The 16,044-nt window shown below is 48.8% G+C and overlaps 2 protein-coding genes across 4 annotated transcripts in view; one reads left to right on the plus strand and one right to left on the minus strand.

The window, feature by feature from the left end:
* The first annotated feature begins 1,547 nt into the window (after positions 1-1,547).
* The window catches only part of LOC131215538 (HIV Tat-specific factor 1), a 39,863-nt gene continuing 25,366 nt past the window's right edge, over positions 1,548-16,044 (plus strand). Inside the window, exon 1 of the mRNA XM_058209927.1 lies at positions 1,548-2,696. Coding sequence (XP_058065910.1) covers positions 1,548-2,696 — 1,149 coding nt within the window. The remainder of the gene's footprint in view (positions 2,697-16,044) is intronic.
* LOC131206485 (uncharacterized) overlaps positions 2,959-16,044 on the minus strand; it is a 73,504-nt gene continuing 60,418 nt past the window's right edge. For 2 of the 3 annotated variants that reach the window (XM_058199051.1, XM_058199050.1), the window contains 6 exons: positions 6,994-7,516; positions 6,640-6,903; positions 6,447-6,558; positions 6,249-6,305; positions 5,493-5,669; positions 2,959-5,426 (listed from right to left, as the gene is read on the minus strand). In XM_058199051.1, coding sequence (XP_058055034.1) covers positions 4,679-5,426; positions 5,493-5,669; positions 6,249-6,305; positions 6,447-6,558; positions 6,640-6,903; positions 6,994-7,018 — 1,383 coding nt within the window. In that variant the 5' untranslated portion in view covers positions 7,019-7,516 and the 3' untranslated portion in view covers positions 2,959-4,678. The remainder of the gene's footprint in view (positions 5,427-5,492; positions 5,670-6,248; positions 6,306-6,446; positions 6,559-6,639; positions 6,904-6,993; positions 7,517-16,044) is intronic. The other variant, XM_058199052.1, reaches the window with a different exon arrangement.

Here is a 16,044-nt window from a genome sequence, read left to right on the forward strand (position 1 = left end):
TACTGCCGACCTATAGCGACTGTTCCGTCGATTGCCCCGCTTGGTTCGGTTTTGTTCATTGATCGACAATAAATGAATTATTTAATTCACTACTACTGCCGGTGAGCCACAGAACGTCATTAGGGACAGTAGCGGTCAGCCGATGTCTCTATGTTTATCGATAAACGGTAATCGATATTCTAATTCCCGGCCAAGGGCCACTGCTTTTCGTACTTGGCTGATACTCGGTGGGTATTGGTGAGTTATTAATAGACAAACCATGTCAATATCTAAATATCGAGCGGCAATATCTAAATATATCAAGTCTAATATTTGGGTTAAAAGTTAAAGAATGTAGTTATCCTATATCGGCAGTACTACAAGGATCCTTTCATTGACGGGATAAGGTAACCAACAAGATTGGGATTTATACAACAAGATTTATAACCTGAATGCCGATGTAGTCAAGTATTTGTGGCAACGCTATGCTATAAAACTCATAAAATTTCATCAAATGGGGCCGCAATATTTCAAATTACAAATTTCATACTTTGCGTGACGTGGGTCGATCGATTTTTAGATACGTGTAGTAACGTCAACTGGGTAATTTTAAGGACAACTTGGCCGAGTTGGACACGTAAAATACACGTTGACGCTGAGCTTTTTCAGCGAAAATCAGTACACTTTCCAGAACGGCGTTCAAAAATAGTTTCATGACGAAGGGTGAATTATTCAGTCTGTGCAAAGACACATTGCCCCTGTGGGAACTGGCACTCGGGATTGCAGCTGCTCCATAACCGAGATTCATTACGGTTGTGAGCGTTAAAGTCGCTCCGTAGCTTACCTTTTGGTGACCTCCTGATTTTAATTACACTGACCATGGGGACGTGGCGCGAGGTGTCGGAGATTGCGGCAGCGACTACCCAGGAGTGGCCAATTAACCCTCACCTAGATTTGTGCGTCGAAAAATCGATATCTCCGCAGCACACTTTCCTTCCGTTTGATGCGAAATTTTCCTTAATTAATTCAGCCCCCGTTTGGCTACACGATCCTGTGTCCAGGCTTATCGGAATTTTCGTAGAGCCGTGATCCTTACTATGGGTATTCATGCTGACGAGGCTAATATTGTGCTACGTGTGGTGTGAAAATCACGTACATTTCACATCAACCTTGTCCTTCTTTGAGAGGACCATTGGAACTGAGGGTGGCTCGCGCTTTAATTACATTAACCTTGTGCCCAATTGATTTGACCACTTTCAGCTTTTGTTTTTGCTACAGCAGAAGGTCTTTGGGAATTTATTTCAACCTAAGAAGAGATTGTTTATTTTCGCCGATGTAAACAACCCTTTGACTAACGGAATTCGCAATATGAAACATTAAAAAGATAGTTTGTAGCTGCCTTGAGGAAGAAACCTGTGCCCCTTTACTGAAAAACCACTCCCCAGTTTATCGCTTTTCGATTAATCTCAATCAGTGTGTTCCCGGTCTGTATGACAAATGTTTCTGTGAGTTCGGTTTGCTTACTCGTTTTGTTATTTTATGTTTCCCGTAGACAAACTTCAACCGCGATGTCCAGCAGTGGCGGCGAGAGCGAAAGCAGCGAAACGAACGTCAGTGCCGCGATGAGCAGCGTCGAGGCAGCGGCCTGTGCTATGCTTACCGATTCGGAGAACACAAACAACGAGAACCGGGTGATAGAGATGGCAGCGGCGAATCCTCCCGTGCATCAGGGGGCCGTGGAAGATGCCGACCGTTCCCAACAACCTGCGCAAGAAGCGGCCGCCCTTAAGGGCAATAGTGAAGCAGATGACACACCCCAATCGGAGGGTCAGAAGGAAGGTGAAAAAAGTGTTCTGTCACCGGGCGGAACATCGCGAACCCAAGATCAGTACGCCGAGCATGTGACGTACAATGAGGCCGGTGAAGCGATATACACGGACCCGGCCACCAAATATCAGTATCGGTGGTCCAGTGAGAAGAACGAGTGGGTTCCCCTGGCGGAAGCTCCCATGGGCAGTGTTGCGCAGTCGGATGATAATCCCTTCGAGAACGAACACTATCGGTGGTGCCATGAGACAAAAAAGTGGCTTCCGAAGGAGACTGCTACCGAAACGGAACACTACCGGTGGGATGAAGCTACTGCAAAGTGGATCCCAAAGCACCAACCGCCTACCGCCGACGCGGACAGTGACGAGCGCCAGTACGGATACGAGGATGGCGTGCACACGTATAAAGACAAGGACGGTGCCGTTTACTTCTGGGACGATGAACGGAAAGCGTGGTTTCCAAAGATTGACGATGACTTTATGGCAATGTACCAGCTGAACTATGGGTTTATTGACAACACCTCTGGCGCGTCGGGAACGGATGCTTCCAAACCACCGGTGGAACCACCAGCGGTAGCACCGAAACCGATTCCAAGCAGTTCGCAAACGGCGGATAAGGATCCGGCGGATGATGCTGCTGGGCAACAGCCGAAAGGGAAGAAACGCAAGGCGCCACCGGAGCCACCGAAGTGGTTCGAGCTGGCACCGGAGCACAACACGAAAGTGTACGTGTCAAACCTCCCGACCGACATTAGTGAGGAAGAGTTCGGCGAAGTGATGTCCAAGTGTGGCATGGTGATGAAGGACCCGAAAACGCACAAACTGAAGCTGAAGCTGTACCGCGATGTCGATGGCAAGCCGAAAGGTGACGGCCTGTGCCACTACATTAAGGTGAGTTTGAAGAGTTTGTTGTATCTGTTTTAGTGTTTGTACCAAATTGAGCTCGGGATGTTTCTCGGTTGTGTTTTTCATGGATGGCCAACCAATTCGCTGAACCTTGTTGATAAGAAACAACATCAAAATTGCTTCACGAAAGTATGCGTTTATTTCACGACGTATAAGCTTTTCAAACATATTTAACGTTACTTACCTTTAGAAATTGGAAGCTTTTTCATGCTTTGCTGTCTCGGTTGAATTAATAAACACCGATCGAAACACCTCGCTCAAGTAATACTTTATTTCAAACAGTACGTTCTCTTTGCAAGAAAAACAATGCAATGTTCCCCCTACGGTTCCATGGTTCCCTGCCGTCCTCGGAGCAGGCTTAAGTGGGAGTCAGAATCAATCGGATCACTACGACTACGGGGATTGGGTTTCTCGCTCGCTTGCGTTTACTGCGTCTACTAAAATACTTTCCGTTTCGAATCGTTGTACGAACTCTGTTTGCTCTGCTCTGTGCACGATGTTACAGGTGTCGCGAGCGCTTTTCGCTAAGAACCAGCCCCGATGGTTTGTTGGGTTTTTATAGTGTAGCGAATCGTTCTGCTGCTTTGTATCTGCTGCCCTCCACAGAGAACGGTGACAATTTTTGTGCTTCTGATTTCGACAGGTTACGCCGATTGCCTTACATTACAAATAGGTATAGTTTGTTGCTTTTGGTATTAATCTTCTCAGACGGAAACCGCTACTGCTGTTGCACCGCCGCTGTGACCGCCTCCCGTCACGCAGCTTCCGGTTCGACCATTCCGGCGCAGTAGTATGGCAATAGGAGCTACATGCTAATGTTAATCATAATCAACGACCGTACAATGGCCAACATATCGGCTCATGACTTTCCACAACTCATTCCTGGACAGGACCGTTGCCCTTCCGACTAGCTACTATTGTTCCCTATCATTGCATGATGTTCGCAATTGACATAATTTGACCGATCACTCATGGACACACCATCTGCTGCCATCCGCTGGCGCATTTGCGTTAGTACTCCAAAAGTGACCAATTTTATTTTTACATTTAACTTTCTGCTGCGCCTTCGTCCTTTTACATTATACATTATCCTTAAGAGAGGGAAAAAACTGCTTCAATTTGTTACTTTTATGTTGTGTTTACATGATTGCTCTAGCTGTTAGTATCTGCGTCGGTTGGTAAAAATGTAATGATCTGCCTGTTTGTCACCTCCAATCAATCAATTCGCAATCCAACGCTTTATCGCTCATCTCTTGTCGTTTTGGGGGTTGCTTGTGTCTGCGTTTGGCTCGCGTTGTTGGTCAAAATGTTTTACTTAACGTTTTCAATAATGATTGGCGAACACATGGAACAGCAGTTATGTTACGCAGGATGATAGCGCCCCGAGTGTGTTCGATTCAACGTATTTCATTTTTTATCGCTTTAAGTTTTATTAAGGTAGCTTATACTCGCTTAAAGTGCTAATGTTAGTTACTGAAGAGATGGGTTTCCTATTGTTTGTATGCAGTTACATTGCTTTGTGTTTCTCTTGCAGTTGTCACATGGCAATTTACCAGATTGTAACGAACGTTAGTGTAATAGTTAAACGGGCTGAGGTGGTCTATGCATTGGCGTACCCAAATTGAAACGTGACGGAGTTGACCAAAGTGGAGTGTGGTGTTTAGTTGACCTATTATTGTGCTTGCGGTTTTACTATTCGCTCACTGATGCGCCGCTCTGGGGCTAAAAGATTTCGATATGTATTCGAGCACATTCTTCCGAGTGTGAGGTTTGCGGTTATCGGTCCGTAGCGTGGTGTGCGGGCTGAGTAGTGTGCTCGATACGGAAAACCTCCCGCTTTTTCGACGGAGAAATTTTTCACCCGCCAGGAAGCGGAGCCTAAACAGTGGCCGGTCTAACCGGTGACGGTGTGCTATCACTCCTCTTCTAGGAACCGTTTTGGTTGGTGCACTGCTGGACAACCCCCTTTACGGGACCATCACTTCGTTATCCGACAAGCGTGCGTGCTTTTGTTGCTGCAACAACCGGTGCTGCTTCCGCCGCGCACGGTCCTGCAGGAATATTTGCTGCTCCTCGGGCGTCAGCTTCTGGAGCCGTTCACGCAGCAGTTCCCGGTGGTTTTTCTTCTGCTCGGGCGTCATCAGCACCTTGGTGGTTTGGCGGGTTAGCGGAGCCATTTTTGTCGTGGTCTCGGTGAAGGTTCGCGGAGCAGCGGTAGTCGTCGTAGTGGTCGTTGTGGTGGCTACAGTGGGCTGTGGGTAGTGCACGGGGCGTGGATGCATCGGTGGTTCGTGGTGCATGCGATTAGGTGTTTTGTGGAGCTGGCTGCTGTACGGAGTCGGCTGATGGCGATGCTGGTGATGCGACATCGGCTCCTGGCGTGCCATATCCGAGTGCGAGCGATAGTTGTTTGTGCGCGGGCTGCCCAAATTACGGTTAACCATCCCCCGGGGACGAATGTCAATGTTGAAGCTCGATGACGAATACCCGCCTCGGTGACCGCCGTTATCGAATGTGTTCAGATCGTTCGCTGTGTCCGGAGCGTACTGCGAAGTTTGCTGCTTCCGGTACACGTCGTTCGGGATGAAGTCAACTCGGCTAGTTGGTTTCCGCTGACGAATCGTGGTGCGACGGTGCCCCGGGCGCTGCTGGATCGACGGATTGTAGCGGAACACTTGCTTCATGCTGTTGTAGATTCTAACCTTCGACGGGTCACTGATGGCGAAGAGTGTAACGTATCGGTTAGTTAGAAAGGCGGGCAAACTCCCGCGGAAAACTTACTTTCGGGTGCGATTTTTCGGGTCGTTCACAATGTAAACCATCTTCTCGTTAGCCTTCTGGTTGGGGTAGGTCTCGTTCCACCGGTGGTACACCTGGTTGCGGCTCTGTTCCGACACCAGCGGCATGCGGTGCTGACAGATGAAGTCTACTTTCTTTGTGCACTCTTCGGCCGACCATCTAAACGTGGTGAGTTTGGGAGGGAAAACAGAGACAAACAAAGCTCCATCAGAACACGCGTCGTCACGCAGTCAATTATACATTGCAACGTGTGCAGCAAGTGCCATTCAATCTCAATTTAGTTCGCCAATCTACTATGCATTGCATCTCTAGTGCGCTCTACTGTAGCGAGTGTGGTTGGGTGCCCGTTTACTTTTTGGGTTAGGATTAGTTTTGGTTGCGTTAATTGGTCTGTTCTCCAATCTACAAAAATGGGCTTTGTCAAGTGCGGGCTACCGGGAAGGCATCGTGGAACTAACTACATTAACAGGCTGACACCGAATAACGGTACGGGACGCATGCAACTTGTACCATTTTACCTTCGCTGATAGAACTGCATTTTGCAACTTAATCGGACCGAAATCGAAAACACAAGCACAGCAAGTTGTTTGGGGCAACAACTGGAGGCTCTTCGGAAAAGGTGAAGCTTTCAGCGCAATACAAAAAAACTTCACACCATCTCCGACTGGCCGTGTTTGTCCGGGGAACGGTGTCGGAGACTATGTTCGCTTACATTCTAACACAATTTACAATAATTACCTGAACTTGAGGTCGGACCGGAGTAGTGCACAATGGTACTTCAAATCCTGGCTGCTCCTGCAAAAAATGCTCATAAGTCTTCGTGCCTATCAATGCTTACACTTTACAGGGTGCACAGGGTGTGTTTTTGGGGGTAAAATCGTTGGCAGTCCTGTCCTTGGGGTGTGGTGAATTTTATTCGAAAGCGGTTATAATTACCCGGGGACCATCTGGCTGAACGATTGGTAGTCCATCTCGCGCCCATTGTGACCCCACTGCCACTTGTGGCGGTTCCAGTTGTAGGTACCGCCAATCCAGAGGTCGTCTTTTCCTGTGAAAAAAAAATGCAAAGTAGATACAGTTGACGTGATTTATGAAGGTCGCAAGGGCTCGGCCAAGAGCCTCGGCTTACGCATGGTTTTCTGCAGATGCCGGCGCAGGTGCTTATCCTCGTACTTCATCGGCTCGGCCAGCTTTGCGTTACGGTCTTTGCACTCAAAGTACGCGTCCAGCCAGTTGAGCTTGTTCTTGGAGATGAAGTAACACTCGTTGCCGATGCGAATGAAATCCGGTGGACACATGACAAACATTCGCTTGTAGCGAAGGGCGGACCGGGCCGGCGATTGACGCTGCTGTGCTTGACTGTCTTGCACCGCTAGGGCGGCCAGGCAAAGCACTGCAAATAGAAAGAGCAGAGGACCAAATGATGCCAACGCTTGCGCGTCTTTGGCCGGCAGCTAGTTCTCTATCGCTGAATTAAACTTACCGAAAAATACTGATTTAGTGCCCATCGTGTGAAAGTCACTAATGAGCGTTTTCGTTCAGAGGACTCTTGATGAGGAAGAGCAAAAATCGTCTGTCGTCGTCAGGGGGTGGTGAAGCACCACCATTCGCCGGTTTGCAACGGTTGCTAGGATTTGACTCGCGGAGACAGCGTGAAGCTACCAGTAAATGACACCTACTAATTGAAAGCTTAATGTTCGCCCGGTCGCTGCACAAAACCGATTTTCGAGCAAAGCGTTCTTATTCCCCCGCGCGGTCCCGTTCGTGAACGTGGACTGAATTTAATTAAAATGAGTTCACCGAAGGGAGGTACTGCCCACTTCTCACGGCGTTGATGCGAAAAATGAGGATCACTTTCTCAGTAGCTGCTCGTTTCATACGCTGAGTAATTATGGAATCGAGAACCTTCGTCGTCGCGCTGCTGCTGGTGCAAATGATATCAAGTTTTCTCGGATCGTTGCGATGATAATTTCGTCAGAAATCGCACGAACAGACCGAAGATGAAGCTGCGGAAAAAATTAGAGCAAACGAAAAAAAAAACAGTAGAATGAGTGGAATTTTCAGCTTGGAGGACTTTTTTCTCTGTTGACATGGTTGATGTCTTGAATGAATGCGCACCAGGGCGCCCTCTGTTCGTGAGCCGCAGAAGCGAGGCGAATTAATCTCAAAATTATGTAGGCGGTTGAGAGGAAGTCATGTTTCGGTTCACTGCGAAGCGAAGGAAGTAATAAATAATTCCCCCGTACATGCACCCTCTCCCATCCACCATGCCGCTCTCGATGCACTGACCCCACTAATGAGCGCCCTCGTGTCGTGGATGCATCGTTCGAAACGGTGCCAGGATGCGATCACGGTCGACGCGGTGCCTAATGTAATTTCCGTTAAGTATCCTGCGGAGTGTAATTTTAATTGCTCTCCGTCGTCGCGCAATTCGTGATTCGTTTGGGGAAGAATCGAGCAGAAAATGACATTGGTGGCGCACCGTCATCAACCTTGTGTGTTAACTGCACGTGGTGACACCTCTTTGCGCACGAGCTTCGGAGAAAAGGAAGCTGAGACAAGATCAGCAATTCGTGTCGCGCATTGTGCCAAGCACAAGAGAGGGTCGGATTGGTGGCCCGCTTTTTTCCCTCTCTCGTGTGCTTTCATTCCGGAAGCCACCCACCATCATTGCGCGGCCAATGTCGTGAAACGAAATGGTTTTCTTATTTTATGATTACAACATGCACACGCGTTACCTTCCACGGAACACATCGCCACGGGACAATCAAGCGCGGCGAAGATGCTGCTGCTGCTGACGCTATACGTCTTGTGGTGGGTGTTTGTTGTTGGCGGTCCGCGATGGTAATCTCGCTGGCTTATGGTTTTGTCATTATTACGCTTATAGCGAAAGCCATTTTTGTGTGTGGCCCATACAATATAAAACTCACTGTTGTGACTTTATTGCTTCGTGTGCAAAACAAAAACAGAAAGAAAATCAACAACACGCGTGTAACTCGTTCGGATGCTGTGGAGGCTTTCACGCTTTCCACGTAATAGGATCTGTGTCGGAAGGAAGGAAGGATTTATGCTCGACTTCATCAATTTAGAACGGCTCCAGCAGGTGGGTTGATGAGTCTAGCCAGCATCTCTACCTTCGTTCGCGCTACCTACGCTCCCGTAAGACATGTTTCGAGTCTGTTCTAGGGTCACCGAATGCTTTGGCTGCTAGCGAGACGAGCTACAGACGGGGCAAGGTTCTCTTCAAGGACCATCGGCGCAGCTCGTTAGGGGCTTAAAAGTTCTTTCACTTTTCTTTCACTTTATGCAATGAAAAGCATGCTCCAGCCTGGCAGTGAAGGAGTTCCTCTGAAGTGCATTATGGTCCGGGATCTCCCAAAAGGTCACGGTTTGTGGAATTGTCGTACCAGAGTCATTGGAAAGTCCGACGACGCACACTCAGGGGAACCGGCAGGGTATGCGGCCAAGGCAAACGACTTACGATCGGTGTAAGATGTTGGACTTGGTGACTTTTTTCTGCACCGCAAACGTCTCTGGGCCCGCACTCTGGGTCAACCCACTGGGCCCGCGAGCGCTCGGATTATCTGCCCCGCCAACGTAAATCTGCATACACGAACCTAATAAATCATTCCGGCGAAGGTGCGAATGCGAATTGGGCCGAAATCGTACCGCTAAATAATGACGCTCAGTGCGACACTGTGTCTGTCAGCACCCGGCAAAGTCGTACCTGTGGGTCCTGTGGATCCCGACCGCTTGAGATCGGTATCGGTGTATGCCGGTCCGGTTTTTGTGGAGCCCATTTCTTCTGGGAAACCTCTCAAAGGCGCACGAATGTCCTCGGCGGCGGAATCGTGACGGTCTCCAAATCGGGAGTCCCCATTCCCGCTGGAGTGGCAATCCAATTTTGGGAGACATTGTTTACAGTTCTGCTTAAGCCGGTACACGCAACGCAACCGGCCAGTGTGAGCATAGTTTCTGGGCGCACAGTGACGTGCGCGATCAGATGGCTCGGAACCGGTAAACAACGGAACCATTTGTGCTGCTTGTTGGCTGAAGAGATCGGAATGAAGTTGGTGATCGTGGTGCGTGGTGCATCGAATTTTTTATTGTTTTTTTGATTGTTTATTTTTGTCGCTCACATGTGTCGCAATGCGGGCCGTGGTATTGAGCAATAGAAACAAACGGCGTCCATGAAGTGGGTAAGCAAATAGAGCTAATGCTACAGAGACGTTTCGTATTCGCGCTGAGACCCAGCTTTTCGTCTCGTTTGCTGGACCTTTTTGCTTTAGTTACGGTCCTTATCTATGGCGGATCGGCCGTGCTTCACAATTTGTCCGTTTTGTCGAGCACGCACACTAATGGAACCGGTTCCGGGCCAGTCGCACCGGGGACCGTTGTTCACGAAATTAAAAGACCTACCGGATGCTGGGACACACTGGGCGCACTTTCAACTACCCGCCTTTAAATACTGATTCTGTTCGACGAGTCCCCGGCAGCATAATGTCGCCCACCGTTCCTCCTCTTTCGTGACAATCGTGACCGGGTTCGCTTCGTTTCACTTGTTCTGCTCCCGGTACGTACACGAAAGGGTACGTTGTAATCGGCCATAATTACTTACTTCTGTTGACGCATGTCGGACTGGGTCCGGTTTTACTTGGGCGGCGGCGGCACACCGACCAAAGCGAACCGATCGGCAAGTTAGTTGTCCGTCGAGCACGGAGTTGAAGAGAAGAGTTGATAATGGAAAAACATCTCAATAAGCTTAACCAGTTTCCCGCCCAGGTCCAGATCTTCCCTTCTTTCATCTTTGCGTCACTAGAGGAATTCTTCGAATATCCTGCTTGGGCACGAAACAAGAAGTTGCCAGTGCCAGTGAACAGGGACGCCAACAAGATGATGACAAAAATTCAATTACCGTGCATAATTTATGCAAATAGTACCCCCTCACCTAATGGTTCAACCCGTTTCGGGATGCGAACCCTGTAGTTTGTGATTTTCCGTGCCGGTGGTCCACCCGGCGGAAATGATTCCCTGTTACAGGATGTTTCTTCTGCCCCGACTCTCAAGATCTTGGGGTCTATTGGTGTCATTAGCCCACCCCATTGGGCCGGACTTTTGTCCGACATCGGCCAGGAATTAGGGTTCGGAATGTTGCTGGGTGCCCAGCAAACTGTTCTCCCTTACCAGGAATCCGATTTTTGGATATTTTTCAAAGAGCATTACACCAACTACAAAGCTACAAGCGTTCAATATGCAATTAATTCTGTTCCAAAAGAAAAAAAGGCTGTGAAAGTAGCCACTTGCCAACCGACCAATGAGTGGGAAAAATATCTCATTTTTTACGCCACCGCAAGGCGTGGTTGGTCGTGCCCGAAACCGTCATCGCCTACAACAAACGGCAAACGGCTATTAATTGGTGATTAGTCGCCAAAAAGTTTCACCCATGAAACGGGGATAAATCAAATCCTACGGGCCGAACAGAAAAAAGTAAAACGAATGGCGTCATTTTCGTTGTCTTTCAGTCGGATGGTCGCATAATGCGCTTTCTTATGGAATGTTTTGGAAAGGCATCTCATGCGCCGTTTTATGGTGAGATTTTTCAATTACTGGTCGGTAATTTGTAACAGCAAATGGGATTTGCGAATGTCGCGCGGATTAATTTATCCGCCCCATTTGGGAACATTAAACAAAAGTGCGCCGTTCGGCGGCAAGTTTGTCGACTTCCGTTTTACATTCATTATTCAGCCAGCCATTTGTGGTGAGTTAGAAAATTTAAATAAACATTCACGACGGTGTAAACCGGACGCAACTCAATGTGCTGTTGTGTCCCCCGTTTATGGGTTTATATTATTAAATTATCCTCCCCCCAAAGTGGCCGCGGGGTCGTATAATGGGGTGACATTATCCGATCGACATAATTGATCCCATTAATTGCCGACAAAGCAACTGGACCTCCGGCGACGGTGCACTGTGTATGTTGGGTACGGTGCTAATGTTCCAGCGATTAGATATGCAAATAGTATCACTAGTAGCCGATTATGTGCGGTACACGTGCGTTTCTTCGGTACCTCGTTTCAAAGGTGAGGCTGAGATGATTAGAAAATCGGTCCCGTGCGGCCATGCAAAGCGGTCCGTTCTTTTTCGACGATCCGGCATTAGTGTGGCCGAAACAACCTGTGCAGTCCCGCTGGCGATGATAAGCACCGCATCGAGCGCTGGCTTTTGCTAACCAAAGCTTAATTTATGCTTGCCCATGTTTCGCTCATGTTTGGTTCTGCCCCCACCGGGAACTCATCCTTCGCCGCAGGTGGGAATTGATAATCTGCATTGCACGGACACACGCAGATTGGCGGTCCTTATCACGGGCTGCCGATCGCAGGTTGTCAACAGCTTTCGAACAGCGAATGCCGCCGAGGGGCACAGAATGCGGTCTCGCATGTATGTTGCCGGTCGTGGTCGTTAACAAAAAAAAGTTCTTTCACGCGGTGTATGTTGTGTTCAGGGGTTTTACGCTTGACTTGCTAATTTCTCGTTAACGACATCAAACATAATTTGTCGTACAAAACCCCGGGTTGTCCTGTAGAAGAGTGCTCGATAATTCGAACTCCCCATTCAACCGGACCGGAGACACTCGCCGGCATAACTCAATTTACTGTAGAGACTCATTACCGGTAGCTACTCTCGGACGAACGTTACAGTGCGACCAATGATGAAGACTTCATTCAGAACCAGTCCGAAAACGTATCGCAAGACTTTTGGGACCCCAGCGCTTGATTGGGATAAATGTTCCCAAAGAAACTGCTGAACGTTAAGTGAAGCCCGCCGAGAGAAATGGTAAATTGGTCCCGGAAAAGCGATCCTCTACTAAGGACCTTTCCTAGTGGCTGAAAATCGTCCACACACCCTGCTGATGTATTGATTGAATGTTTCGCCTTCCGGTCTCACCTGTCTGATTGTTGGTCCCTGTTTTGGCAGCTCTTTTCTGGCTGGTAATTAATTAAGTTATGATTGTCCTGCTGTGCGAGTGATTTAATTTCGTCATTTAAACTTTCCCCGGTTTTCTCTTCTTCTGCCGAGAACACTTCGTCCCCGATGGAATTTAACAGCCATCACCATTGCGGCGTAGTTTGGTCTGCTAAAGGGTTGATAAATTCTATCAAAAGTTACCATCGTCGTTTACCAACAACCGGCGAAATAGTTTGACCACGAACGGCCGGACAGACGGCAAAGTTTGTCACCCCGGTCGTGATGGGTTGTGCAAAATAATAACCAAGGGCCGGCGTGCTGGTGAGCATTATCAAATTAAACTCGAGCGTTATGCTGCTGCACCGGCAGTGCGGTTGCAGTGGTTGCCAGCGCCATTCATCCCGACTTTCCCCGCTCGACGCGGAGGAGCTTTCCAGGGGGCCAGATTGATAAATGTGATGACGAGCGACTGGCAGGCTGTGTGCTCCATCACCGGGAGCGGTCGCTGAGTGCATGGCCTGAGAGGTGGTTTGCTGATTTACTGCACGCATTTAGCAACCGTTGGCAAACAGATTTGTTTTCCGTGCACATTAACGCCACGCCGGGCACCGGGCGCTGCGAGGTGTTGACATGCAGCATCTTCGCTGGGCTGGCCTGAAACCTGATGCCGAAACCGGCTGCTAAAGGCTAGGCGTGTCGCAGAGAGCATGCATGTATTTGCTCGATGCTCGTGGCCCTTATCATCGGCCCTGAGCGCAACAAGACAAAATCAGTGCAACAAGGACGAACTGGCCGGGGGCAGGAAGCTTGGAACACGCTTGTTTCCTGTTTGCAGAAGGTTCGCCTTGGTGCCGACTCGCTGTGGCCGTTCTGGTATGTTGCAATGATAATAAAAGCACTAAACCAGTGAGCGAGGAACTACCGATTGGCCGGCCGCTTCGGAATGCGTTTTCTGATGTAAACCCCCAGCTTGCGTCTGAGAAGTCACGTAAAACTCGTCTCAGCATTTGACTTCCGGTAGTGTCTGATGAAGGTCGGGAACTATTTGTTGCCCATTGCCACATACCACATATTTTTCGGTTAGGCCTGTTGTACTGTATTTCTATTGCCAACTTCTCTAGCATTCAAGTCCTGACTTTTCCGGGTCCATCCAAATCCGGCGGAGGCCTCTTGTTATGCCATGCGCTCTGCAGGGAATCGCATTTTCACCTCAACTTTCATCTTACCAAAGGGTTCGTTTCTGAGGTGCTCACGGGGACTGTTTCCCTAAGGGTAGCAGTTCCTGCACGTCATGCCCGCAAGTTGATTTTTTTGCTGCGACAATTGACATCTGGTGTCCCAGCCAGCCAGCCAGCTAGGCGGCGCACTCTGGAGAGGGTCACTAATTTGATGGGATTTTTAATGACCCACCCGTGTGTCCGTGTCATCATCGAGCTACGCCAGACCTGCCGAAAAACATCAAAACGGGCTACCGGACGAACCGGTGCTGCCACGCCACGGTGTGCTATCGAAGGACGGGGAATGGCTATTTAGCTTGGCTTATTGCGGGACACTGTTACGGAAAAGCACGAAACACCGAAACGAAAGGCAAGTGTCCGGCACCGTGGGGTGGAACGCCGCGAGGCAATGAAAGAACACTATAAAACTCAATTTGCCAAATTAAGCGTTTCTGCATGCCGAAGCGCGCCGGGAAGGGGACCAGGCGTCTCAAGAAATGACTCGACCAGCCGCCACGCCGAGTATCGAGTTACCCTTCTCCGACCCGTTTCGGAGAGCGTAGCTCTGCGTTTCCACTGGCAAATGGCAACAATCGGCCGGGATTCTATTGGCCTAGTAGGTGGCCCACACTCGGTGACTGCTTTCTGCCCGAGGGAGACAGCGCATCTATTGGAACGCATGAAGTCATAGCTCAGGAATAGAACTGTTTCTGGAGAACACAGAAGCATATATACCTAATTGGAAATGATAAAACCGTACCGGGCCGTGAAGGGGTTGATGGTGACGTGGTGTGTCATGCGAAAGAATGTGATCTGACCTCCCGCGGCATGGTTTTAATGATCGTCCTCCTCTCACAGTCACAGTCACATGTTCTCCTTGAAAGATTGTCCCACTTGGAGCACCAGTCTCCTACGAGCGCCATTTCGGGGAGTTGAGAAATTTGATTATTGTTTATGTTACGAACGATGACTACCTAGAATCGAATAACCGACACTGGAGGTTGGTTTTGGGGCCACCATTGTTGTTGTGTTCAAAATGTTTTTTAAAAAATATCTTTTTTTACTTTAAGAAAGATACTTGAATTGCCCTGTATTGGAGCCATCCCGAGGTGATCCGTTAAACTTATCGAACAGCCAAACGGTTAACCGATCAAATCCGGAACGACGGAGTGCAGGATGTGCAAAATGTTCCGGAAGGGCTTTAAACCTGCTTTGCCCTGGAACGTCTGCCACCACTTTGCTCACTTTCCACCGTCCAAAAAGGGCGTAAATCGAATGTGTTCCTATGCAGCCTGCGTGAAAAAGTTATTTCCGGTGCTGTGTTATCAGTCCCGGCGGTGTATGATCTGCAGTGCGAGATCTGAAGCGGTTTTTTACTTTTAACTTTTGTTTTGGTTTACAAAAATATACGTTTTCACATTCTATTTGTGAGCGTACGGAGTCTATCGAACGTGTTCCACAAATCAGCAGATTCACAGAAATCGATCCCTGTTCTGCGGGTATCGTTATGCCCAGGATTGTTGTAACAAACTCGTTCCGGGAATCAATCCAATCCGGACTGAAAAGTTCTCAAATATCCAATCGCCCAACTCTGGACTGTGTGTGTTGGATTTCAGTTCTATTTCATGTTTTATAAACACGCTTAAATATGGAACCATTTTTTAGTTTCTTTTATTTTGAACGAAAATTCGATTTAAAATACACGATCTATCGTATGCCGTTTGGGTTCTGTTTGATCTCCTGTTAGAGCAGACGGAAGATTTTATGAAAGAACTCGTCCAGAAATCAAGTTCTCCGTGCCTAAACCAGTCTGGATGAAGAAATGCTGACAGGCCAGACTCCTGTGGTGTGTGCGGTCAGACACCACCGCCGGTCGGTCTGACGCATCTGACTCCGGGCCGGGTGTGGTCGGTAGGAAACCGGACGTTCAGCGTTAATCGTCGCCTGCAAGTGGACCATCGGCTTTCTTTCTTGCCACCCGGCTCGGCGCGGCTCTCGCTACTGATAGTAAAATTGCGGTCCCGTGTCAGCCGGAAAATTGCCTCTATCGGGTGACGGTGTTGATTTATCCACCCTTCGCCGTCGTCATCATCATTCATCAGTAGCAACGCTCTTCGCCAACCGGAATGGAGCGATGGAGAACGATGGCCTGAACCTGATTGGTAGTTGCAGAAGTGGCTAGTCGCAGAATAGTGCTGAGCAAGCAACCGGCAGGGGCTTGCGCTTCTTGAACGCACACCGCGGACACCGCGTGCAATTGCAAACGTGATAATGTAATTTTAATTATTTGTTGACACGGCGGTAATTATAGTTGTTGTGGGCCACAGGGCCCACAAGTACGCGCATTATTT

This window comes from Anopheles bellator, chromosome 1 (assembly GCF_943735745.2).
Source record: "Anopheles bellator chromosome 1, idAnoBellAS_SP24_06.2, whole genome shotgun sequence".
Taxonomy (NCBI): domain Eukaryota; kingdom Metazoa; phylum Arthropoda; class Insecta; order Diptera; family Culicidae; genus Anopheles; species Anopheles bellator.